The sequence below is a fragment of the Nicotiana sylvestris genome, chromosome 12 (assembly GCF_000393655.2).
Source record: "Nicotiana sylvestris chromosome 12, ASM39365v2, whole genome shotgun sequence".
NCBI lineage: Eukaryota > Viridiplantae > Streptophyta > Magnoliopsida > Solanales > Solanaceae > Nicotiana > Nicotiana sylvestris.
Window position 1 is genome coordinate 127,077,337 of NC_091068.1, and position 27,250 is coordinate 127,104,586.

The 27,250-nt window shown below is 35.4% G+C and overlaps 2 protein-coding genes across 3 annotated transcripts; both read right to left on the reverse strand.

Moving 5' to 3' along the window:
• Window positions 1–237: 237 nt before the first annotated feature.
• LOC104249637 (serine/threonine protein phosphatase 2A 57 kDa regulatory subunit B' beta isoform-like) lies at window positions 238–6,855 on the reverse strand. The gene is made up of 2 exons (XM_009806109.2): window positions 5,393–6,855; window positions 238–884 (listed from the first exon to the last, which is right to left on the reverse strand). Exons 1-2 carry the CDS (start codon window positions 6,569–6,571, stop codon window positions 582–584), a joined length of 1,482 nt encoding a protein of 493 aa, XP_009804411.1. The 5' UTR covers window positions 6,572–6,855; the 3' UTR covers window positions 238–581.
• Window positions 6,856–15,003: 8,148 nt separating this feature from the next.
• Window positions 15,004–21,568, reverse strand: LOC104222057 (peptidyl-prolyl cis-trans isomerase CYP21-4-like). 2 transcript variants are annotated; one of them, XR_709864.2, is made up of 9 exons: window positions 21,421–21,568; window positions 20,853–21,029; window positions 18,915–18,954; window positions 18,434–18,472; window positions 17,492–17,577; window positions 16,315–16,452; window positions 16,064–16,214; window positions 15,530–15,769; window positions 15,004–15,327 (listed from the first exon to the last, which is right to left on the reverse strand). XR_709864.2 is itself a non-coding variant. In XM_009773236.2 (8 exons), the coding sequence occupies exons 2-8, from the start codon at window positions 21,002–21,004 to the stop codon at window positions 15,683–15,685; spliced, it is 693 nt and encodes a 230-aa protein (XP_009771538.1). In that variant the 5' UTR covers window positions 21,005–21,029; window positions 21,421–21,568; the 3' UTR covers window positions 15,004–15,682. The 2 variants fall into 2 exon arrangements, 1 of the variants encoding a protein (XP_009771538.1); XM_009773236.2 differs by having other exon boundaries at window positions 15,004–15,769.
• Between the last annotated feature and the right edge of the window lie 5,682 nt (window positions 21,569–27,250).

Here is a 27,250-nt window from a genome sequence, read left to right on the forward strand (position 1 = left end):
TTAAAACGTGTGAATGTTTTGGATGTTTGGCGAATTAGAGAAAGAAAAACACACTACGCTATGAAATTAGGATTGCTAGTTTAGAGTTGCTACAAGGACAGTCAATTCAACGAGGAGTTCTCCGCCATTGACCAAATTACAGATAATACACTATCACATGTAGGTTTCCAAACGTGATAACTGTTTGAACAAAAATATTAAATAGGTAGCATTGCCTAACGACTAGCTATGTGCAACTGGTGTAAACATCAGAAATTGTTGCCTTCAAAGTTCACTGAAGAAAAAAAATGTCTCTAAAGGGGGAAAAATTACAGAACAAGTTACACGAGATAATACTTTAAACAAACCATTCTTGAGCTGCAGCACGAGACACGCAATTGTCGAATACATATATGAATTACATGCTGCTGCATTCCCACTCAATCTTCAATGATTCGGCACACTGAAAACCAACGAACAAACACTAAGAGAAAATTAGAATACAATTACAACAATGATCATGGTTGTGGGCCACGTATCCAGTTTTGGATATGGGGTCTAATTCCACCTTAATGGATCAGGAATAGCGACGAATGTGCCCTTTAACATCCTTGTATTGCAGCAGCTGCTAATTTCTGCCATCTTAATTCTCGTTGCTCTTCCTGTTCAGTGGCTCGAGCTGCTTTCTCAGAATACTGTCTTTGGCATTCATCGAACAAATCGGCATCCATTTCCATGAACATTTTGCGAACATTTACAGTCAGCCCATGGATAGCTTGATTCCAGTGATTGTCTATGTTCTTTTGTAGAGCATAAAAAATGATTGGCAATACAACGTTGCGGTTCTGGGCAATCAACCCCACAACATGCTCATTGTTCCATAAAAATAGGGCTCGTTCTGCAACCTGAAATATAAAATTGCTTCAGAAATACCACAACGATGTTCTAAATTGCCATTTCATAATCCTAAGAATTATTCTCACAAGATTTCAATATAAAGCTAGTATAAAGTCTAACTTACTACTGGAACATTTCTTAATAAGAGAGCTGCTGCAATTATACAAAGATGAAAAGGACAAAATACTGGAAAAAACAGCGAGCTTCATAAAATGCTAAAAGGTTGGAATTCAAAGAAAGTTGTAGATATTTTTTTTATAAACCTCAATCTTCGTGCTCTCCATCATGGTATTTCCATGTTGCTAGAACTTTTAGATTAAGCAGCCAAGTTTTTTCCTTTTAAAGAAAGGGAGGATGAGAAGGTCGGAAATTTAGATGTATATTGCTAGTTGTAGCTGGAACAGGAGAGTATTGGGTCCACATGTTTCAGAAATATTTATAAAGAGAAAGAAGAAAGTTTTCGGAAATGATAAGGACTTTTAGATGCTGGCGTTTGTCTGATTTTTGCTGAATACATTTCGACTAGTAAGTATGAAACAACCCAAAAATCAGCCACGTCAACACCTCCTCGGTTGCCGAATTAACGTCATGTCAATGCCAAGTCATTGTTATATCAACGCCTAGTCAACGCCATGACAGTACACCATCCAAGTGTATTTTGTAATGCACAATCAAGCAAGGAAAAGATAATACAATTAGTTTCTCTATTTTCTTCATCTTCCCCTCAAATTTTTAAAACTACCCAAGAATCCCCTAAAGCTATTAGACATCGATTTAGCTACGCCCCTCCCTCAAGGTGCAGGTACTTCCTCCTATGAGCACTCTATTACTTTCTTGACAACATCCTATGGTTCAATACAACAACAACAACCCAGTAATAATCCCACTAGTGGGGTCTGGGGAGGGTAGAGTGTACGCAGACCTTACCCCTACCCATGAGGGTAGAGAGGTTGTTTCCGGGAGACCCTCGGCTCAAAAACGAAAGATCCCTTGTCTGCATCAAGCAACAAATTTCTTCACCATAAAAAATCCCTTGTCTCCCATTAAACAAAACTTTTATAAGAAAATACTCTAGTAAAGGTATGCTTCTCCTTGACGTCCTCCTTTTCTTAGCTAGAGCTTTAAAGTTTGAGGTTGGTCATTTAGAATCAAGTAGTTACATTAAATTTTGCAGGTTCACACTCTCTCATGCCTAAAAACTATTCTTTTGAATTAAATTTTTTCACCTCCACTATTTTTGTACACTATCTTGATGACACAGCTGCACAGCACAAAGTGAAGAGTCTAGTAACATATATTTCTAAAGCAAGCAACAGAACAGAAAACCTAGTGAAGCTCATATCACGTATCAAGGATAGATGAAGGTTATGCACCAAGAAACAAGAAACTGTGAAAAGCTTGTGGATTTCTTCTTGTTCGGTAGACGAGTCCTTATAAAAAAAACAAGTTCTTAATAGCCAAGAGGTGATCGCAGTCCTGAAGCTCTGCCAACAGAAATGAGTAGTTCCAGCTTTTAATTTGTTTTCAGTTTCCCCTCAACTAGGACTCATACATTGACCAAGAACAAAATTGAGATAACCACAATTTGATTTCGCTAAAAGGAAGTAGGTCCAGACATAAACTAAAGCAATGTTTTTTTAAAAAGCTTATTAGCATCAAAGCACCACATTAAATTTCTGATAGTAAGCAATCGATCGAGTGTGAGCAATGTATTCAGGAAGTTCCTCTTGGGAGTGCACAAGTTATATTAACAGCCAAAAAAGGGAAGTAAAGTAGTTGATCTGAAATAGCTAGAGATAATATTACAAGAAAGAACATTACAAGTTTGGTTCTAAGGCCAAGATGATCGGTTAGGTGATGATAGAGAAGGTAGCCTCTGTCTTGACAAATAAATTAGACAGGCCAAAAAAAGTTAATCTGACCACTAATGACATTCAAGTGCGAGAACACAATGATTCGCGTATAGCTATCTTAAATACTGATTTTGTTTCAAAGCATTTGTGACACTCTCCTTAGAGTGTCTCATAATTTCAAAGAGAGTGAAATTTTTCTGACAGTACATCCATTAGTAATTGTTTCATGTGTACCGATCAGCATTGACGCCAAGGATATGAGAATACTCAATCCATAGAAGAAGCAATAATAATGGCTGATAAGACTAAGCATTTTGTCCGCATTTCTAATGTTTATGTGGCAGGTCTAAATTGGATAGTATTATGAAGGATAGAAATGCTTAAAAAAAATTGTAGCAAAGGGATCTATAAGAAGCCAAACACAATTTCCACGTGAAGTTAGCTTCATAGACTTGCAAAAGAAAAAAGTGGACAGCAATTCCACATTCAAATAGTCATGACAAAATTAGTACTTATCAAAAGAAGAAAGATATTATGATAAAAAGGGACTGGAGAAAGATAGTGAAGTGCAACTATTAACAAATAAATAGGATAAGAATCTACATCAACTTGATAGGTCAATTGCCCTTTAGTTGAATGAAAAAATGAGGATAAAAAGCTACTCCCTCCGTTCCAATTTATGTGAACCTGTTTGACTGGGCACGGAGTTTAAGAAAAAAATGAAGACTTTTGGAATTTGTGGTCCTAAACAAATCCAAATGGGGCCCAGAGTATTTGCGTGGTTATAAAAGCTTCTCATTAAGGGTAGAGTTGTAACTTTAAGCTAAATTGTTACCAAATTTAGAAAGGGTTCATTCTTTTTGGAACGGACCAAAAAGGAAATAGGTTCACATAAACTGGAACAGAGGGAGTAGCAATTATGAGAAATATAGCGAGCAGCAAGCTAATAAAAACAAGAAAAAAAAATTCATCTTTTCACATGAAAGATAAGGGATCTTCCAAAGAAGTCCAAAAACACATCCTCAAACACAAAAATTATTCAATTATCCTCTCTAAGGCCAGCATAAAGTGCCGTAAGAGAAACACCCAATACATAGATTAATTAACTGCATATGACAAACCAGAAGGAACTTACACTTTTGTGCCCAGAATTTGGCAAACTAACTTCAAAAGTTAGTTACTTCGGCTTAAACTAAATAAATACAACACATTGGCGCATTGGAGAAATGCCAAACTTTCTCAAGTAACCACAGGCATAAAATAAATCTTAGCTTTTTTTATTTTTAAATTTATTAGCATCAAACCACCTCCTTAACTTTTTGCCAGTAAGCTATAGATCAAGATCAAGTATAAGCAGTGTAGTGCGGAAGTTCCTCTACTGGGGAGTGCAATAGTCACATTAACAACCCAAATAAGAAAGTAAGATAGTTGATCTGAAAAAGCTACAGACATTATTACAGGAAGGAACAATACAAGTTTGGCTATAAAGCCAAGATAATCAGCTAGGTGATGGGACCTCTAGAAGAAGGTAGTCTCTGGCTTGACAATAAAGAAGACGATGGGCCCAGAGACGTTAAATGTACTACTAATGCCATTACGAGCACACAATGATTCGTGTGTAGCTATCTTAGATACTGAATTTTGATAAAGCATTTGTGACACACTCCTTAAAATGGTCTCATAACTCTAGACGGATGTAAATTTTGCTTCTATTACATCCATTAGTGATTCTTTCATATGCACTGGACAGCATTGACGCTAGCTATCTTAGTTACTGAATTTTGATAAAGCATTTGTGACATACTCCTTAAAATGGTCTCATAGAGACTTAAATTTTGCTTCTAGTACATCCATTAGTGATTATTTCAGAAGTTATGACAAAAGTAGTACTTATAAAAAAGATATTTATGATAAAATCAGGCTGGACAGGGATAGTAAAGTGCAACTGTTAACAAATAAATTTGATAAGAGAGTTTGCGAAGAGGTAAAAAGCACATCCTCAACTCCAAGGAGTTTCCAATGATCCTCTCTCAGGCCTGCATAAAGTAACTTCAGAGAAACAGCCAATACATAGACTAATTAATGCATATGACGAATCAGAAGGAAACTTACACTTTTGTGCACAGAAGTTGGCAACCTACTTCAAAAGTTCGTTACTTTGGCTTAAACCAAAAAGTATTGATGCATTGGGGAAATGCCAAATGTTCTCATCTAAGCACCATATACTTCATTTCCACTCATTAACACAGTTATACGTGCGCACACCATAATGATTCTCAAGAAACAAACAAACAAAAGTAAAGGAAGAACATTATTGGACCTAACCAACCAAACAAGAGAAAACACAGTCATATCAGTTTTCTATTCTTCCCTCAATTCAACCAAATGGAAATCGAATTGACAATGCAGATAAAAAAAAAAGTAAAAAAAATATAAAAGAAAATCTTCCATAGAAATTACTAATGCATACAAGAGAAAACACAGTCATATCAGTTTTCTATTCTTCCCTCAATTCAACCAAATGGAAATCGAATTGACAATGCAGATAAAAAAAAAGTAAAAAAAAAAAAAAAAACTTCCATAGAAATTACTAATGCATACTAAATGAATAAATAAAGGATGCAGGTAGGAGATAACAACAAGCACTATAAATTCCCCTTAACCTGGAAGTGTGGGCTGTTAAGGCAACGAGCAATCTGTCTAAAAAGAGGAACCATGCAGCGCTGAAATTCTGCCGCCTGTGTGGTCTCCAACACTTCTTCAAGCTCCTGAAGAAAGAGTACTTCCTTTTGACAATTAGTGACAGGCCAGTACTTCAACAAACCCCTTATAACTGTATCAGCCAACTTGTAATCCTTTTCAACAAACTGAACAATACAGTAAGATAACTGCTGATGATACATTGCAACTGGTTTCGGCTTGTGTAGTGGTATGAGTGCCCGAACAAGGAATAACTTATGTTCCTCTTTCATGGGTAACGCGAAACCATTTATAATACTTCCTAGAATCTCCAATAACTCACCTATCCCACTATGCCTCTCAGTCTCATATATAAACCTATAAAAGATATTATTAATTCCTTTCCTTATGAATGGTCTATGCACCATAAACTTCCCATACACGCGATGTAGAATCGTCTTCAAATACTCTCTTTCTCTAGGGTCCTCAGAATCAAACAAATCCAGTAACTTCAGTACAAACGAATGATCAATAAAACGCTTAGCTACTTTCGTATCAGTATCTGATGAAACCACATACCTTAACAGCAATTCATAAACAAGCTGTAAATGAGGCCATGATGGCTCCAGATACGGCTCGTCCTCCTCCTGTTGTTCCACATTTTCGGATCCTGTATTCTCATGAGACGCAGGAGGTAAACAACGGAATACATTCACTGATATCATTTTTACCATTTCTTCTTGATTATTTTCACTGATTTTACCAGCACCCGATTGAACGTAATCTACAAGCTCAACAAGCGCTTGTCTCTTAATCTCTTTCTCCCTCACAAATTTCATCGTATCTGTAAAATCAAACTGAAAGCAACAAATCTGTAGTTTCTTAAAAAATAACACTTGCCGTTCGGATATCGGCACGTCACGGAACAAGGGAAGGTTCTCGATGTTTCCAGGTGCTGCTGGAACTGCTGATGACGTCATCACTGAAGGTGAATTTGTTGTTACGATGTTGCCTATCGAAGCGTGGTTCACGACCACATCGGACGTCGAAACATTGCCGGAATTCCTACCTCCCACCGGAGGCGGAGGCGCGTGATCGTAATCTGATGATACTTCTGATTTAGGCACCTTTTTGTGCCCTCGCTTTATAATTTTATTCAACATTTTAACTTCTAACCAATACGAAAACCCTAGCCCTAACTTTACCGGAAATGAGGAATAGTACCGTCGGGAAATTCAATTAGTGTGTAGAAGCGGCGATCCATGACCGCCGGAGGTCGGTAAAGTGATCGGACGGAGTGGAATTTTCCGGCGATCGGTTGAGATAATGAGGGGGTGAAATATAAATAGAGAAAATGTTATAGATATTACTACAAAATTCAAGCAGGAGAAGAGAGAGAAAATGACGAATGTGGAGATAATTACAAATTGAGGGACGCTAAAGAAAATGATTGATTGAAAATGCGCTCTTTTGACATTTTACGGAAACATATCTTCTTATTATCCCATTGTTTTTTTCTATTTACAAATATTTTCCTCTTATAAACAAAACATTTCACTTCCTATGTGCAATTACCAAATAAGAGTTGACTATGATAGAAAAAACCAGTTAAATACTCCATATTTGTCATAAATATATTATATTATGGATGTTCATTTAGTACTACATTGTAAATAATCTTCCTGAAGAAGTTTATTCATATGAGACTCCACCGTAAATATGTTTATCTATTTAGTACTCTATTGGAAATAAGCTTCCTGAAGAAGCTTATCACTTCGGTACCCGGTTATGGATAAACATTACCCTAGGTAGAAGATTATCCATACCGGGTATAATAAGCTTATCCATTTAGTACTCCGTTATGGATAAACATTGCTCTTAGTAGAAGATTATCCATATCTGGTATAGTAGCAGCTTACACAACAGCTTGCGGTAGCAGCTTACACAGCAACTTGCAGTAGCAGCTTGCGTAGCAGCTTACACAACAGCTTGCGGTAGCAGCTTACACAGCAACTTGCAGTAGCAGCTAAGCTTATCCTTTCAGTACTCCGTTATGGATAAACATTGCTCTCAGTAGAAGATTATCCATATCTGGTATAGTAGCAGCTTACACAACAGCTTCCTTTCTTCTATAAATAGAAGAGATTTCAGTTCATTATGTACATCAGTTTGAATTCGAATAATATAACAGTTTCTCTCTATACTTGTCTTTACTTTACAGTCTTTATTTTATAACACGTTATCAGCACGAGACTCTGACATCTCGAGCAAATACTTTGAAAGTATTAGAGGTAAGAACTTTCTTTTCCTAAATAATGTCAAATCTTTCTAAACTTGAATTTGTAGCCCTGGATATATCGGGCAAAAGCTACATGTCTTGGGTGCTTGATGCTGAAATTCATCTTGATGCGATGGGTCTGGCAGACACCATCAAGGATAAAAATCAGGCATCAAACCAAGACCGTGCCAAAGCAATGATATTCCTACGCCATCACCTTGATGAGGGCCTGAAAATGGAATATCTCACTATTAAAGATCCAGTCATACTGTGGAATAATTTGAAAGATAGATATGACCACCTGAAGATGGTCGTTCTTCCACAGGCACGTTATGATTGGACTCATCTAAGGCTACAAGATTTTAAATCTATCAGTGAGTATAATTCTGCTATGTTCAGAATTATTTCCCAATTGAAATTATGTGGTGATAATATTACTGATCATGATATGTTGGAGAAAACTTTCACCACTTTTCATGCCTCGAATATGCTCCTGCAGCAGCAATATCGAGAGATGGGATTTAAAAAGTATTCTGAACTTATCTCACATCTTCTTATAGCAGAGCAACATAATGGGCTATTAATGAAAAATCATGAAAGTCGACCTATTGGTTCTTGTCCATTCCCTGAAGTGAATGAGACGAACTTCCACCAAGCTAAACGTGGAAGAGGTCGTGGCCCCAGTCGTGGTCATGGCCGTGGTCGGGGAAGAAACCCCAATCATGGTAATAATAATGCACCAAAGAAGCCTCCTCACCACCAGCAGTGGAAAAGGAAGGAACAAAAGCATGAAGCGGTGCAAGCGCCAAATGCGGAAAATGCATGCTATAGATGTGGAGGAAAAGGGCACTGGTCACGTACCTGTCGTACGCCAAAGCACCCAGTTGAGATTTATCAAGCCTCCCTGAAGAAGACAGAGAAAAATGCTGAAGCAAATTTTATTTCTGAAGATAATTTAGACTTCATGCATTTGGATGTAGCTGATTACTTTGCACTCCCAGAAGGAGAAACAAGTCATGTAATCGGTGGTGAATCTGTAGAAATGTAAATATTTTAATTTTTGTTATTTGTAATAGATAGTATGGTTATGTAATTGTTGTACATAAAGAAAAATTATGATTTGATAATGATGTTTACTATAATATATCTTGTTTATGTCATTTTGAAGAATATGGATAACATTATTAGATCAACTTAAACTCTAGCAGAGTTTGCAAGAAATATACAACCACAAGAAGTGGTTATATTTCGTATATCTCATTGTAATTATATTTTGTTAACTACCAGAAGTGGTATATGCCTATGATCACCAGAAGTGATAATTTAGGCTTTCTATGGTTACAATTGAAGATAAGCTACATAAATATTCTCTATATTAAATGCACGCCTCGATTTGCTCCTGAAGTAGTAAATATTTTAAAAGAGGTTGAGGCATCACAATTTGATGTGATTAATGCGCATTCAGATAATTATGTTCGATTTCCTGAAGGATGAGAACTTTTGATAATATTAATCCATTCCCTGAAGTGAATGTGACAATACTAATAAGTCGGGTAAATATGAACGCGCTCTTGATGTGAATACATTACAATTCACCTCCAGAAGAGTTAATATAATTGAGAGAATATATACTCAATATTTCGTATTTTAAATTTGCTCCTGAAGAAGTAACACAATTGAAATTGCCTCCTGAAGTGGAAAAATATTATGAAGAGGAGTTTTCGTGTGCTTAAACAATTGTTTTACATTGTTTATTTGATTGTGATTTTCTCTCATGACACCAGCAGTGTCTGAGCAATATTTGATAGTACAAAATGTATCAACAACTCCTGAAGAGCTAAATGTTTGCCTAAAGAATACATGACACCAGTAGTGCCAGATAAATATTAGATTGTGGATAATAAATGAAGGCTCTCGAAGAGCTTATATACAAATATGTCATTCATATTATATGATTATGGTCAAAACATATGTTGTAGTAAACCTGAAGTTTACTAATACAAATGGCTATCATATTGAGACTACAAATGATTGGAAGATTGATAATCTTCATGTTTCCACAATCATAGGGGGTAAAATAATATGTATGTGAGAAGTTACCCGCCTTATTCTTTAATTTGTACTATATCATGTATCACAGTAAACCAGAAGTTTACTAAAGCAAAAGTTTATGCCATAGTAAACCAGAAGTTTACTAAGAGATAGCACATGACATGATAAACTTGAAGTTTTCATTTGCCATTTTTAAATGAGCTATTTGAGAATTCAGATAAGCATATACTAAAGAACTAGAAGATTCTTCAGGAATTCTCATGTGTTGCTTGTTCTCATAATGAATTGATTATACCAGCTAAAGTTGGGACTAAGACCCCTGATTCTGAAATATATAAAAGGTGAATATGGGCCCGTTCACCTATCATGTGAACCACTTATAGGTGCATATATGAGATGGTTACATGTGTAATTATTGTCAACCTGCAGTTTGGCATTTGGAATTGCTTTTCTCGATTAAGAGCATAATTTTCAGATTATGAAATCAAGACAGTTCATCTTGATAATGCTGGTTTATATCCAAGCTGGTTTAGCATTGAATACCTCCTATTAATGGCTAAACCATTGCTTATGAGAACAAAGCTTCATGTGTTGGTCTAAGATTTTCTAAATTGCATATAGCAGCACTTGTATGCATCAGATCAACAATATATGATAAGTCCTCCCTTCACAATTGGTTTAGGATCAGAAACCAAATATTTTTACTATCTTTTGTTGCGTGGTATATGATTAATTTCTCTACCATAATACACAAAGATATGTTTCCCAAAGATGATTGGGGATATATGTTAGTTTTTCTAACATTTGGAGGATGGAATAAACAGTTGAAAAATATGTTATATGAATCGAATTATCATGATCCTCACTTAGAAGATAATTCAAGTCGAATGCCAGAAGCATTTGCTGATCCAAAATTAAATATCATATTTCAGCTGCAAATGCTCCTATTAAAATTAAAGTCCCTGAAGGATAGAGTTTACTGTACGCATGAAGCGTGGTAGACCAATCGGTTCCAAAGGTAACAATCCTTGAAAAATAGTAGGAGCTAATGATCAAAATGATCATAATGAGGAGGAAATAAGCTCTAGAAGAGCCCACGACATAACATTTCATGAAACTCCCGAAAAAGTTCAGGTACCTGAAAATAAAGAAAGTGATGAGATCTCCACAAGTTCTGTCGCTTCGGAACTGACACAAAATGATCGTCGACGATATATTTAATACAATATAGTGCACAATATTGTAAAAGATTGTGAGGATCGGACTAGCAGTCCAGACACTTGAAGATGTCATACCATTTAGATACAAGTCTTAACCTATATGACTTATTTGGCTAAATCTATATGAAGATCCTTGAAGGATTGAAAATGCCCGAAGCATATAATTCAAAGTCTTGAGAAATGTACTCGATCAAATTATAAAGATCTTTGTACGGTTTAAAGCAATCTGTGCGCGTGTGGTATAATCGCCTCAGTAAATATTTGCTGAAAGAAAGTTACATAAATTATGTTATTTGTCCATGTATTTTTATAAAGAAAATGTCATCAAAATTTGTTACACTTGCTGTTTATGTTGGTGACATAAATCTTATTGGAACTCCGGAAGAGCTCCAAGAGGGTCTTAAAAATGCTTTTACATGGACAAAGTGTACCCATTAAGTACACCAATGGATATTCAATCACTTGAAGTGAATAAGGATCTGTTCCAACCTCTAGAAGAGGATGATGAGCTCCTTGGTCCTGAAATACTCTATCTCGGTGTAGATGGTGCATTTATTTATCTTGCTAATGCTAACAAAAGTGGTGCAGATCGTATTGGTAATGCAGATGCAGGTTATTTATCCGATACCCATAAAGCTCGATCTCAAACCGGCAAGCAGGGAGTGAATATGATTGAGATCAGTGATTCATTCGAGCATGTGGGTTGGAATGTGATAAAAGACCCACAATATTATACGGAGACAATGTTTCATGCATAGCACTATTAAAGGGAGGATTTATAAAAGGAGATAGAACGAAGCACATTTCACCAAAATTATTCTACACACATGATCTTCAGAAAAGTGGTGACATTGATGTGCAACAAATCCGTTCAAGTGATAATCCAACAGATTTATTCACTAAATATTTGCCAACTTCAACTTTTGAGAAGATGGTATACAAGATTGGAATGCGGAGACTTAAATATTTGAAACAAGGTTTTCATCAGGGGGAGTAAAATACGCGATGCACTCTTTTTCCCTTACTAAGGCTTTTTCCCATGGGGTTTTCCTTATAAGGTTTTTACTGAGGCACCTAGCAATGCGTATTACTAAATATGCGTACTCTTTTTCCTTCACTAAGATTTTTTCCCACATGGCTTTTCCTAGTAAGGTTTTAGTGAGACACATTATCTTTTAATGAACATCCAAGGGGGAGTGTTATAAATATATTATATTATGGATGTTCATTTAGTACTCCGTTGTAAATAATCTTCCTGAAGAAGCTTATCCATATTAGACTCCACCGTAAATATGTTTATCTATTTAGTACTCTATTGAAAATAAGCTTCCTGAAGAAGTTTATCACTTCGGTACCCGGTTATGGATAAACATTACCCTAGGTAGAAGATTATCCATACCAGGTATAATAAGCTTATCCATTCAGTACTCCGTTATGGATAAACATTGCTCTCAGTAGAAGATTATCCATATCTGGTATAGTAGCAGCTTACACAACAGCTTGTAGTAGCAGCTTACACAGCAACTTGCAGTAGCAGCTTACACAGCAGCTTGCGTAGCAGCTTACACAACAGCTTCCTTTCTTCTATAAATAGAAGAGATTTCAGTTCTTTATGTACATAAGTTTGAATTCGAATAATATATCAGTTTCTCTCTATACTTGTCTTTACTTTACAATCTTTATTTTATAACAATGTTGATATTAAAAAAATACTAAGCAGTATTAACCTATAGACAGAATTCAGCTTGTAAGAAAGCTTAGGTCTAAAATTTTAATGATTTTAAGACTTTATTTCCTATTTCAAATTAATATTTACTTCATATTATTTTTAGACAGTGTCGGTCTATTGTATACAAATATATTATTTTTAAAAAATATTATTTAATATATATATATATATATATATATATATATATATATATAATTTAAAATTTACAAACGATATCGGATAATATTCAGAGTATCTCTAAAAATGAGTCGTTATTTTTATTCTTATTTTAGCTAATGAAGATTTTGAATCTGGTTTCAAGATTTACCCCCAAACTTCTTTGTCAATTTTATAGTTTGTTTGACCAAGTTTCTTTTTGGCAAAATTTATTTTTTAATTAAAAGTGTTTTTTTTTTTCAAAGTTAGTGTTTGGTCAAGTTTTTAGAATGAAAAAAAGTGTTTTTGGATAGAAGCAGAAATAACTTTTAAGAAGCAAAAAAACATAGTTGTTCCCAAAGCACTTTTTGAAAAGTATTTAAAAGCACTTTTTAAAGTTGGTCAAATACTCAAAAGTGTTTTTCAAGTTAATTAACTCCTCACAAATAACTTTTCGCCAAAAGTACTTCAAAAAAATATTTTCTAAAATAAACTAATTTAAAAACGATGGGTCAAAATGCAATTAGGCTATAAGTTTGAACTAAGTACTAGAAATTAGATATGGTGAAAGCCTTATTAGAAACCCTGGAGAACATAAATGGAGGCTTGTCACTTCAAAACAGTGCAAACATGATTTCTGACTGACTAGAATATTGCTTGTCATTAGTTCTTAAACATTACTTTAATAGGTAAAGCCAATTAAAACTGGATGTTTCCCAAATCATATCAAGTTTTACCAATTCAAATTCAAGTGTCTCTTTTTCGGAAAGTTTTAACTTCAATTAATTTTTAAATAGGACCATCTTTCCTTTGTTTATAATATTAACTATCAAGTATTTTCTTTGTGTGGGGTTTATATACTTTGATGGAGCTTGGACCCACTATTTGGATAAGATTATAATAGTGCTATTATGCTGGTGAGATTTTGACATATTCTCGTTTTCGTAGAGACTCGTTCCATTTCTATTTAATCTATTTTCCTATTTTAGTCCTGTTAGGTTTGCCTTTGTTAATCTCATTATGACCATCCTTTTTTCTTTTGCTTTTTCTTTTTCTTATTATCATCACTGGGGTTGAAAAATTAACCCCATCTTCGTTTTATTTTTTTTATATTTTATTTTTAATTGAACTTGTTTTTTCGCTTAAATACAGTTATCTCTTACTGATAGTTATTGTATCCAGCAAAATAGGACATGGATTATAACTGTTTAATTAGAAGTGAGATTTCTGTTCATATGAAGTGTTTGAAATCGCCTACTCTACGCCTTCATAAGATTTCTTTACTCCTGATTACGTTTTTCTAATTTCTAATTACAGAGAAGGAGAGAACAAGCTTTTAATCTTTATATAAATCTATGGCAAAACTCAAAAGTATTCCAGAAAATAGCATAAAATCAGGTCAATGAAGAAGCTAATTAGTTACCGCCCACCAGACAAGTTGTTGCCAGATTTGGACTTCTTATCTAATAATCCAAGATAAAATGTGGAATTATCTTATCATGTGTTTCGTTGAAGATTTTTATTCGAATATAAGTAATACCAGGATTATTTATACCAAAATTTTGACATTATTTTTATACCACATTCACACATGAGATGAAATTAAATGGAGCAACACTGGTTAATGATGATTCATTAGCCGACCTTGACTTGTTTGATACTGAGGAATAGTTGTTGTATTTGTTGTTTTATACCACATTCAACGTGGGATAACAATCTCGGGGTTAGCTAATACAAGGATAAACCAACCAAATGACAAAGATGTCCTTGTCCAAAGCTCTTCTCTCAAAGCCCTTTAAGAAGGCCAATATTAAAAATAAATAAAAATTTATCCAAACTTATCAGATAGAAAACCAAACATATATGTTATATTATACCACGTTATCTCATTTTTAATCCAAATAGACCAAACATCTATTAGAAAAAAATATATCCACTATATAATTCAATTATTGTTTAATCTCCAATTATAATCCCCACATTATAATCTCAATAACTTATCCGAAAATCAAATGAGGGGACATCAATAATTGGAATATGGACTTATGTTTCTCATTCAATCATTCATGCACAATATGAGAAAGCAGCCTTTGTTTTCAGTAAGTGAAAAGTTCGACTCCAACCTCTCCCCCTTGTTCTTGGAAGCATAAGAAGAGGGGTCTTCAAATTCATGGACTACTATGCTTTTGAACAATTGAACTAGGTTTTGAAGGTTTTCCTCTGAACATATTGTCTTATAGAACTGCCAGATTGTTTATCCAAAGGTCTAAACAGGGGGTTATAATTACCCCCATTTCATCGGACACCTACAAATATCCTCACTTCATGGACACAACAAATCGACATCTCAACATGATACATCCACACATATAATCTAAATCCAAGAGTTAGTTATTGGATACCTGAGCAACTGCATCTAGTAGAGCTGACTTAACACCAAAGAAATTTCTTTTCTAGTCTAGGACTTGTAGCTTTGGAAATTAAATAAAAATCCTGCAACTCCTCCTGAAATTTTGATCTGTGATCAGAAATGTCTAGGCGGGATCTTGGATAAAAACTCTTCAGTTACCGTCTTTTGAACATTTGAACTGTGTAATGAAAATTTCCTCTGAACATACCATATTATAAGACACATACAATAGCCAGATTGTTTACCATAAGGGAAAAACTTGGGAGAGAACCTAACCACATTGCACAAACGGAATACCTGTATCCAGATTTTAAACCAAAGCACTGCTAGCAAGCTGCATCATGTCAACTCCGAGGAATCAAAATCTTTGAAAGATATTTGCAATCATATGCTGCTGCCTGCTTTTGTCCATCGATGTCAAGTAACTGCATCTTATGGACAGAGCATAGTTCAGGTTCTCTGCTTAAGAGTAACTTCATTGATCTGCACACGAGTTTTGGGTCGATAGTGGTCATCTGTATCTACTTCTTCGATTTCCTGAATAGCCATAACCAACCATCAGCATTAAGATGGGGAGAGAAAAGAACAGAGAAGACTAAAATTCTCATCGCTAGGCGTGCAGCTTGCCAATGGGGTTTTGGCCAGTTTCCCGATGACTTATCATTTCATCATGAACCATAATGAAATAAATTTCCAAATATACTCCCAGTATGGACTTGAGTTTTCACTAAATATTAAATAGTGTGGAAATCCGGTGAAATATCGAATCTCTAACTCTGTCCTTTAACCTCTTCATGCAAAAACTGATAGGAAAAGGAAAAGGATCTATACCTGGACAACCTCTTCTCCCTTGATGACACGTCCAAAGACATTAATCTTGTCATTCAGATCCAGGATTGGTGCTGTTGTAATAAATAGATCAAATCCTCCACCTTCATGTTTCACCTTGGAAGTACCAAGCATAAATGCTTCGTGCTTAAGACTGAACATTATGATAGCCAATTCAGCGATGAGAATGAAGTAAGGGGATCCCAAGGCAACTGTAAAATACACAATAACAGTAAATGATGTGCAAGGAAGACCTTGGGTCCAGTTGGCTATAATGTTTTCCCATCAAAGTCCATTCTTCTGTAGCTTCAGGTCTTTCAACTTTACTACCGTGGATGACAGAGTTCTTGATTACACGAGTAAATTGCATCTCTTTAAAGTGACCCTTCTGACTGCAAACACAACAACAACAATATCATACTTAAGCATCCATGTGAACCATCAGCAAATGGACCAGCATGCCAAGATTTTTATCATTCTTGTTCTAGGCATCTAGTTGAGGCAGCATTTTGTTTTGCACCCATTGATTATGAAGAACTGAATACACATTGTGAAGTCCTTAAAGATTCTGATTTTAGGATAAAACAGAAGATGAGTTCCTAATGAGGAATTTGTGACAAGCTGTCCATGGCAAATGTTAGAACACCCATGAATCTGCAGATTGTTCTCAAAGTTCCGAATCAAATATTAAATTAGAGATCAGTTCAATAAGAATGGGAACGTTGAAAATTTGGGGTTCCAAAGAGAAGCACATAGCCTGAGCATGGGTTAAGTGGTGGAGATTCATGAAATCAACACTAGCATTTCAGCTTGAAACCGTGAACTGCCACAACCACAAATTGTCAAATTATCACCCACCTGACCCATCCTTGAAGGAGAAAAGAAAAAGGTAACGATGGTGAGATTCAAAATCCATCTTTCCTGTGCTCTTATAATTGTCACGGGAAGGAATGAAGAAGACTAGAGATCCAATCAAACATATGAATCCCTCTCTCTCTTTTCGCTTTTTTCCTCTCAAAATCAGGGAGAAAATAGAAAGAACAGAAAAAGGTGGATTTAACATGTTCAAAACCTTTTTATCCCGACCCTATTTTCCAAAAATTAAAACTTAGGTAAGTGTTTCTTAAAAATATGTCCCAAAAAACATCCTTTTGCCCCTTATTATTTCAATCGCAGGTTGTTTTGAACGTTTTCTAGGATCTCATATAAGCACTATCCCAAAATTTCTCCTTCTAGAAGCATGTGTAGAAGTTACCAGCTGCTGCATGTGAGGTAGGGAAGAGATGAATGCTTGGACTTGTCAACTTATTAGACAAGGTTGCTTGTTAGATCTATATGAACTAGGAGTAATTTAATTGTCATCTCTGTTAAAGAACAAACCAAAAACAAAAAAGGAAAGAAAATGAATGAGAAGTTATACCAATTACACACCTGAAGTCAATGAATTCATCAAAAATGTCAGGAGAACCATCCTTGTAAAGTTCCACGGTTATCAGGCCTTTCGAGGTGCTTATAAGCTACCAGAGATATAACAAGTTAACAAAGTCTAGGAAAGATAAGGATTACAAAACAAAAAAAACATTGAAATATGCAATTATAGCCAATAAAAAACATAGAGGAAAACTTCACATTTGAAAGAGAAACAGCGGTATCCTATCATATGCTATAATGTAAGGAAGATAAGTAGATAAATTTTACCCTTGACGATAGGCAAAGATATAAAAAAAAAAAATTATCAATTTTTTTCCCTTGAATGGAAATGACAAGTTAATATTGAATAATACCACCAATAGACTTGAAGAACAAGCTAGTAGTATGACAGAAGGAAAGTTGAAGAACATGAGAGGAGTGCGGAACTGGCTGCCTGTCACACTTGCATGCTCAAAGCTGGTATCAGTGTTGTCAAAAGTGAAAAGCTCTAAAAAGCGCTCCAAGTCTATTGGGGCTTTAAGCGCGAAGCGTAATTAAAATGTGGGCTTTAGTGAAAAAAGGCGCAATGGAGGAAAAAAATAAATATATGCGTAATCTAAGAAAAAAGAGTAACATATTCACTCATAATGTTTTACTCAACAACTAATACACTTATTTGTCGATTATTATTGTTGTTTAATAATGCCCAGTTCAAGATAGAACTCATGGGCAATAAGGCACACGCCTTAGTGCCTTGCTTGCACCGCAACATAGCTTAAGCGAGGCGAAGTGCGCTCCCAGAGCTTTTCTGAGCTTCAGGGCTTAAGCGCGCCTTAAATGAGCCTTTGACAACACTGCCTGGTATCCAGTAAACAAATGCTTGCTGACTAGCTAAGTGAGATAGAAACAGTCATGAAAACCAGCTCCGCGAGAAAGCAGGAAAGAGGATTTTTTGAAACTTACAGCATATTTAGGAATATCAGATTTCTTCCGCTCAATAGCCTGCAGCAAAGAAAAAGGTAAAGATATACATGAGTGCAAAGGAATATATAGAAAGGCAAATGCAGTTTCTAGGATTTAAATATACAGTTTGCACCCAAGGGTGTGGCCTAGCAGTAAATAAAGTGGGTGAAAATCATGGGAGTGCAGGGTTCACATCCTAGCAGAGACAAAAAAGCAAGGTGATTTCTTCCATATGCCGAAACCTTGGTGGGCAAAATTACCCAGTGCATGTGCTAGTAGAAGTTTACAGGTACCCGGTGGAGTAATTTAGGTGCGAGCAAATTAATCCAAACACCACACTATTATTAAAAAAAAATGATGTATCATAGTCGAGACCAGAAAAAACTGCATAAATTGGTCACTGGAGCTCAAGAAAGATATTTGCAACTCCCAATCAAATATTATCTACCAACCAAAATAAGTGTTGTAGAATTATTCATACCTTGCTGGTAGATAGATCATCGTGTGTCTGAACAATTGATCTAGCCAGAAAAGAAGAAGGTCCAAGTATGAGGAAAAAACATCTATCCAAATGCATCTTGTCATAAAATATTCAACAAATGTACAAGTGAGGCATTGTTGATGAAACAAATATTCATCCCATATCATCCTTCCTCAGCAATCATACATTATTTAGAATTCTTCACACCAAATAATTACTAAGTTTACACATATTATGATGGACTCATGCAACACTTGGATCAACGATAATAAGGGGCTCAGAATGAGCTCTTTCTGTCGAGATAAATTAATAAATAAATAAATAAGAGTATGGATAAAACTTTAAATGAGGTGGTCACTCAATGTAACATGATAGAAGGGCAGGCAAAGGTCTTGAGTTCACATCTCATTGCAACCATAATCTAAACAAGTATTTCTATGTGCTTAATCCAAGACCTAAATAATCCGATTTTCCTCTAAAAATATGAACTGCCCTTAGATAACCACGTCTAGAACTTTTCGAATACTCTCTTACAGAATAACAGTCATAGAATTCACAGTTCTCCTCCAAGCAACAGCATCCAAGCTAATCTCTGGCTGCCGTTACCACCTTAATACAACACCACCCCGCCATCAACTGCACATTTACTTCTCGATTAGACTGTCATTTACCCTATGGTAAGTAGCATTAGCACTAACACTAGTTTTGTGTCAGACGTGGACAAGCTAATTAAAAGAAGTTAGCAAGTTGCAGAACATATGATACAAGAATATGATAAAGGTATATTCTTATGTCCATAATTATTTTTCTATATAGACATAATTTAACCCAAAAAAGGAAAGCTAGTAACAAAAAGGCACAAATAACATACTTTATTTGGAAACTTCCCACTATCATAACGACTCAAGTCATTTAATATCAAGTAATGATTAGAAGATCCAAAGTAGCACTTCCTCCGTTACTTTTTATGTTGACTGGACATGAAATTTGAGAAACAAAGGAAAACTGTTACTAATATATAAGCTAAACAGATATAAAGAGTAAGAAATTTGTCCTTATACTAACTATTATATGGTAAGAGCTCCACAAGTTCATGTCTTTCTCTCTCCTAACAAAATATCAACTTCTAAAATAGTATGTTAAATTAAATAATTTCCAAGTTCATAAAAATGTCAATCTTTTCTCGGACAGAGTAAAAAGAAAATAGTTTCACATGAAGTTGGACTTGAGGAGTACCAAAATACTTCTGAAAAAGAAAAGACGCAAGACTAGAAGTCTCTTAGTATCAAACAATGTGAAAGAGTTGCAAAAACTATATTATAAACATCATTATTGTCCTTATTTCTGGCACTCCGACAATATGGTTCCCCACAAAAGCAAACAAGTTTCTTGAATGGATATATCAAAACTCAAGAAGCTCATGAAATGGACATGATTAGGTTACTGTTGGACATATATAGAAGTGGTATACAAAAAGTTCCGGTATTAATTTTCTGTACAGTGCAAATATGGAACCAGAAATTAGGGAATTCCACACCTTGGACTTTACATCAACTACTAGCTATGGTAATGTCATATCCAAACACTTTGTCACCTCACTTTTTTTATGAAAATAGTATGAATCGGAACCATTACCAAAAATGCCAAGTTAAGAACCTTGACAACTGCCAAAGAGAACTTTACTCTCTGAAGCAAAGAACATTGCATGAGTTCAAAAATATTAGAAAAATAACCACTTTCTCTGTTACTCCCAGAATGTAGTTTCGTCTCTATACCTATGCAGTTATGCTATACGTCCAAATTTTACCCAAGTAACTACATTATTTTCCAAGTCAAAGCTAAACAATCAAACGATAGCCAATAATAAACAAATTGAACAGAAAACTTAGATAATACAAGCAGCTACGAACAATTATCCAAGGAAAGATTTTGACTAACCTTCGAAACCAGTATCTATAGGTAGAATACAGGGAAAACACCATCACAGCAACAATTAGGATGCATACTATAATTGTAGTAACACTGACACCACTTGGCCCCTTCTTCTTTTTGCTTTGCAATAGAAGAGCTTGAGGTTTTATCCTCGCCATTAAACTCTCAAGTAAGTATTAATCTCTGAAAATATCATAACAACTAATCATAAATCAAGTCAAAATTATCACCCCACCTTTTAAATTAAAAAAAAAACAAATGAACAATAAGAATTCAAATTCGGCAACAAAATCGTACTTTAGATATGAATTCGACCGTATAATTAGGCCCCCCAAAAAAAGTAAATGAATATGACCTTCACGTCGCATAATTTTATTTCAAGCTCAAAGTTCATATACAAAACAAGTAAAAATGATTAAAAAGCGCACATATTTCTAGCTATAAAATAGAAATGAACATTACTTCATACACCTTTTTTAAATCGATCTGATGCTTGAGCTAAAAACTTGAAATTACAAAATTTTCAGACAGTAAGATAAATTTCTTTAAAGTTAGAACAATTAAAATAATATACCTGAATCGTCTGCACTAGATTGAATTGCCTGCGCTGGATTGATTGTTTTTCTTCGTTTCTGTATTCTGCGTGGGATTAGGAGAAAGAACTAAGAAGGCAGTTGGTATAATTTTCGACCCGTTCTTTTAAGTGCATTTCAAACCCCCAAAGTCTAATGAACTACAAGTTAGTACTATTTGAAGTCCATTGAGTTCTACGTTGCAGGGATGTTCAAAACCTATCCGAAACCGAAAACCGAACCGAGCCGAAGCTTAATGGCTTACTGGTAACGGGGTTAACGGCTTAACGGACGGAGAAAGGATTGAGATTTTTTTATTAACGGCTTATTGGTTTGGGGGCGGATTATTCAATTTTCTTAACGGATAATCCGTTAACCCGTTAAGAATATATATATATTCAAAATTTATTTTGATTTATATATATTAAATATAAAAAAGACAAAAACCCTTGACTTTAGTTTCCACTTTCCAGTACTCTGTCTGTCTAGTGTCTAGGACCAACGTTACTTGCAGTGACCTGGAGCTAAAGCCAGTTGGCATATTATAAGTCAAGCTCATCGAAGCCAAAGAGTTGACTAATAAAGACACCATTGGGAAGTCTGATCCTTTTGTTGAGTTGTTTATACGTCCACTACGCGATAGGACAAAGACCAACAAAGTTATTGTAAGAGAACTTCCATCTATTATTGTCCTTCTTAATTTATTTATCTCCTGATGAGGAATGTATAACGCCAGATTTTGTTTCCTTTGTTAAGGATAACTGTTTAAATCCAATCTGGAATGAGCACTTTGAGTTCATAGTTGAAGACATATCCACTCAACATTTAACAATTAGAGTTTATGATGATGAAGGGATTCAGGCTGCTGAATTCATTGGTTGTGCTCGAATAGATTTGAAAGACCTTGAGCCCGGTAAAGTGAAGGATGTGTGGCTGAAACTGCTCTAGGATCTGGATATACAACGGGACAACAAAAACAGAGGATAGGTAAGAATATGTTGATATGTATGTCTGGTGTAATTTCGATTTGTGAATATGTATGATAGGCCAATAAACCGCCCAATAACTGCCCGATAAGAGCTAAACCGATACCAATCCGCACAATATCTTATCGGGTGGCTAACGGATTAGTGCATTTAAAAGCCGATAACCGTTAAGCCAAACCGTTAAGAGTAATTAACCGCCCAATTCGCCCGATAAGCAGCCCTACTACGTTGGGACATATACGCGGGGTGCTCGGGTTACAAAAAAGAGTGAGTCAAAAATGTAAAAATTGCACGGGACGTCCTATTTGATCGCCCCCATTTAATCTATACCCATTTTTTAAAACTTTTAACTTGTACCCACTTTTTAAATAACTTCAGCCCCCTTTCTCCTCCTCCTTCTCCTCCTCAAAGTTATATCCGCCCTCAACCTCATTCTGAAGTCCGTAACAGAGCCTCCAAGCTCTGTGATATCACTAGAGGTGTTTGTGTATGAAAATCCAACACCAACAGGAGATTCCAAGAACAATAATTTTGCAGCTGGAAATATTAATATTAATATACACAATTATTAGTACTACGAAGAGATTTTGAAGATATTTGGTTACATAAGGAAGTGAAAGAGGCACAAGCTAAAGAAGTAGTTGTTGCAATTGTTTTTCAATTTTGTTTTGTATTTTAAATGTGAAGAGTATATCGGAAGCAAATCTCTTTGTAATTAATCGTCTAATATCAGTAAGATGCTAAGATTTTTTTGTTGACCATAAGAAACACCTCGCTTGAAAAGAATAGGTAGCATGCTAAAGTTTAATTCGCTCTTTTTCTTCCCTTATAAATGTGATATTTTTATGTTATTGGTCTACAATTTGTTTAAGCTTTTCAAATTGATCTTATCATGATGAGGAATTGATGTACTAAGATTACTTTTCTGGGACGTTCTTGAATAATCAGCCTAGTATTACTCCTTCTAATGTTGATTAATTAGAGCAGATATTTGCTTACATAATGAAGATTATTTTCTTGACAGTATCATTATGAAAGGAAGAAGGCTCTAGAACTGAAGTTCGTAAGTTACAAAACAAAAACTTCAGCTCTAGAGCTGAAGTTCGCCAATTACAAAAACAAAACCAGTTACAAACAAAAACTTCAGCTATAGAGCTGAAGTTCGCCAGTTACAAAAATAAGAACTTGTTACTTCAGTCCCGTCTACTAGAATGCTGAAGTTTTGCATGATTGTCTTTGTTACTTCAGCCCCGTATGCTGAAGTTACGCGAAAAAGTGGGTACGCTTGCAATTTTTTTTGCAAAGCGGGCACAAGTTAAAACGTGACCCAAAAAACGGGTATAAATACAAATGCCCCGTCAAAAATATTTCATTTTGAAAAATATTATGCTTCATACTATTTAGGAAAAGATTATTACAAAATACAATAACTTTGTATAGCTTCAAGATATATAATTCATTTTTTTGTATACCTTACTGGTATACAACAGTTTTAGAATTTTGTATACTCAGAAGGTATACAACAGTTGTAGGAATTTGTGTACTTAGAAAGTATATAAGATACATAACTTTTACAATGATTTTTTAAGGAGCCTAATTTGTAAATGAACGTTGTAGAAATGACACCAAGTAGCCATGTTAAAGAGCTGGTATTTAGGAATTAGTCAATGTGTCTTGAATTTTAGTTTTTCAGTTCAATTTTTAGGGACACCAGGTAGCCACGTTAAAGGACTCAATTTTTTATAAAAAAAGAGAGATGCATTTGCAATAAGGATGCGTTCTAGCATTCGATTTTATTTAACGGGTGGGCAGCCCGGTGCACTAAGCTCCTGCTATGTGCGAGGTCCGAGGAAGAGCCGGATTACGAGCGTCTATTGTGCCTAGCCTTACCGTGGAATTTTATTTTTAGCGGGTTATGTTAGGTTAGTTGTATGAGTGGGATTTCTATGTTTTGTTTGAGTGTTTATTATTTTATTTGGTCCAAAAATATGAAAAAGTCATATGGATTGCCACAACACATTTTTCCTTCGGAAAGTTTGATAATTCCAATTGAGTGACCACTTGTTTGCAATAGGAAAAGTCGAGTGGATTTCCTGTTAAAAATGAAAGAAAAGTGACTTTAGTTCATAATTTTGGATAATTAAGTAATCATCTGAGTAACGGACTCAAATGATCAAGCAGGACATGATGTGATTTCTGATTTTCAAAGACACGACCCTTGATAGAAAAGTGTGGAGATCGAGCATTGGAGTTGTAGGTTAGGAGGTAGTTGAGCATTTTTCTACTTCGTTCTACGTGTCAGGCTAGTCTAATAGGGTTTGTCTTAGATTGATAGTGGTTAATGTTTTGTTCACAATATTCTTCCGTTTTTCTTACTATCCAGCCTTATTTACTGGTTATTATTATTGTGTTTCAACTATTTTCTGGTTCTTATAATGTTGTTATTATTTTTATGGTTTCTGTTGATGGTACTGATATATTGTCTTTTTCGTCCTTTTCATGTTCTTGAGCCGAGGATCTATCAGAAAATAGCCTCTCTACTTCATCGGAATAGGGATAAGGTTTACGTAGACACTACCCTTTCCAGACCCCTTAACTGTAAGATTTTACTAGGTTGTTATTGGTGTATCTGAGTAATGGACTCGACAATTAGAACAAAGGAATTCTACAAAGGTGATATTTATAAGAAGTTTAGAGAGCAAAAACAATCTATTGATCCTAAGGAAACAATTGTCTCAAAGGCATTAGTGACACCAGTACTAGCATGATCTTCACTCAAGATAGTTAGGTAGTTTATATTAAAGTTATATACACGTCATGAAGTTTTACATTATCATCAATTCACTTTTTTCTTTATAGCGGGTACTCTATCTTAGTTTACAAATCTCATTTCAAGGACAAAGTACCTCCTTGATAGGTTAGGCATCCTGTTATGCTTTGATGATCTAATAAATTTAATGTTAAGAACTAGATAAGGAACCTGTTACACATCTTCAAGTACTCAAGAACAACAAGTCTCAAGCTGGGGACGTGGTTCAATATTTCAGAGTCAAAGAAACAACAGAGGGAACAGATGGACACCAATTCCCTTACTAACTATACCCAGTCAACCTCCACAACTATAAAGTCGCTGCATTTGTTTCTCTACACACGCAACAGTGCATCAATCACTTTATAGGGAATGCCCTTGTACCAAACATGCTTGCATCATTCAAGTGATGTCACTTATGTAATATTAACATGAAGCAAAGGAAAAACATCACACTTGCACATCCCAGAATTCATCAAGCATTCTTTCAAGTGTGTGTCAATATGGCAAGTGACTTTCAAGGGCATCAAGAACAAAGAACAACATAACGAAGGACCAGTTTCCTATATTGAGTCATTATATGTCCTTACTTGTGTTGCACCTTTGTTAAATTGATTTACTTGTAATTCATACTTAGCTTAGTCAAAAACATTGTGTAGGAAACTTTTTGTAAAACCATAAACCTCGTGTTTGTGTCTTGGCTAGAGTTAATCGAGTTGTAAGCTTTGTAATAGAGTTATTACAAAGGGGCTTGTAATAGAGTTGTTACAAGTTAGTGAGGATTAAGAGGTTAATTCCTAGGTTGTAATCTGAAGTTTGCTCAGTAGTGAAATTGAAATCCTACGAGGGTAGGTCATGGTTTTTAATCTCGTGAGTTGGGAGTTTTTTATATAAAACTATATTGTGTCATTCACTTACTGCTGTGTGTGTGCGTTCTATAGGAACTAATAGAGAACCTGGTTCTCTATATAGTTTGGTGGATCCTTAGTTTCTATCAATTGGTATCATAGCTGGTTCTTTCTATCAGGCTAACACCTAAAAAGGATCCTCATGGCTGCTCCACCAAACTTTGAAGAAGGTCAATCTACCTGCAGACCACCAAGATTCAACGGCCAATACTACGGATGGTGGAATACAAGGATGCATGATTTTATCATGGCTGAAGATTAAGAGCTCTGGGATGTTATCTGCGATGGACCCTTCATTCCTACGAAGACAATTGGTGAACCAGCAGTGACAGTTCCCAAAATAAGAAAGGAGCACAATGATGTTGATCACAAGTTGTATAGAAGAAATTTCGAGCAAAAACGATTCTCGTCTTTCGTGTTGGACCAGACGAATACAATAGGATTTCAGCCTGTCAACCTGCTAAGAAGATCTGGGAAGCTCTCCAACAGCACACGAAGGGACAACTCAAGTCAAGTGGTCGAAGATTGACATGCTATCCACCGAGTATGAGCTCTTCAGGATGAAGGATGATGAGTCCATTCAGGATATGCACGCTCGCTTCACCTCTATCATCAATGAGCTTCATTCTCTAGGAGAAATCATTCCCAGAAACAAACTTATCAGGAAATACTTAGTGTATTACTTAGTTCCTAGGAAAGCAAAGTAAATGCTATCACAGTGGCAAAGGATTTGCAGAAGCTGACCATTGATGAACTCATTGGTAATCTAAAGACTTATGAAATAAAGAAGAAGAAGAAGAAGAAGAAGAAGAAGAATAAGGATAATGAGATAAGAGAGCCCAAAAGAGAAAAGAACCTGGTCCTCAAGACAGACAACAATGACTCAAGTGGTGAGGATGTTGATATGGCTTACCTGACAAAAAGATTTCAAAAAATAGTTTGCAGAAATGGAGGTATTCCAAAGAGGGGCAGTTCCAGTAAGCCAAGAGGGTATGACCTATGTTATAATTGCGTGAAGCCAGGACATTTCATCAAGGATTGTCCTCTCCATAAGAAAGACCAGTACAAGCACAACACAAACAAAGGAGGCAAAAGGAACTCGATTCCCGACAAAAGATTCAAGAGAAAA

Excerpts from the sequence above, each read along its gene's own strand:
- LOC104249637 (XM_009806109.2), bottom strand. The coding sequence starts at position 6,571 with ATGTTGAATAAAATTATAAAGCGAGGGCACAAAAAGGTGCCTAAATCA. Across the intron at positions 885-5,392 it reads TTAACAGCCCACACTTCCAG|GTTGCAGAACGAGCCCTATT; the intron begins GTTAAGGGGAAT and ends TTTATATTTCAG.
- LOC104222057 (XM_009773236.2), bottom strand. The coding sequence starts at position 21,004 with ATGGCGAGGATAAAACCTCAAGCTCTTCTATTGCAAAGCAAAAAGAAG. Across the intron at positions 18,955-20,852 it reads TATAGATACTGGTTTCGAAG|ATCAATTGTTCAGACACACG; the intron begins GTTAGTCAAAAT and ends TTTTCTGGCTAG. Across the intron at positions 16,453-17,491 it reads GATGAATTCATTGACTTCAG|TCAGAAGGGTCACTTTAAAG; the intron begins GTGTGTAATTGG and ends TTGTGTTTGCAG.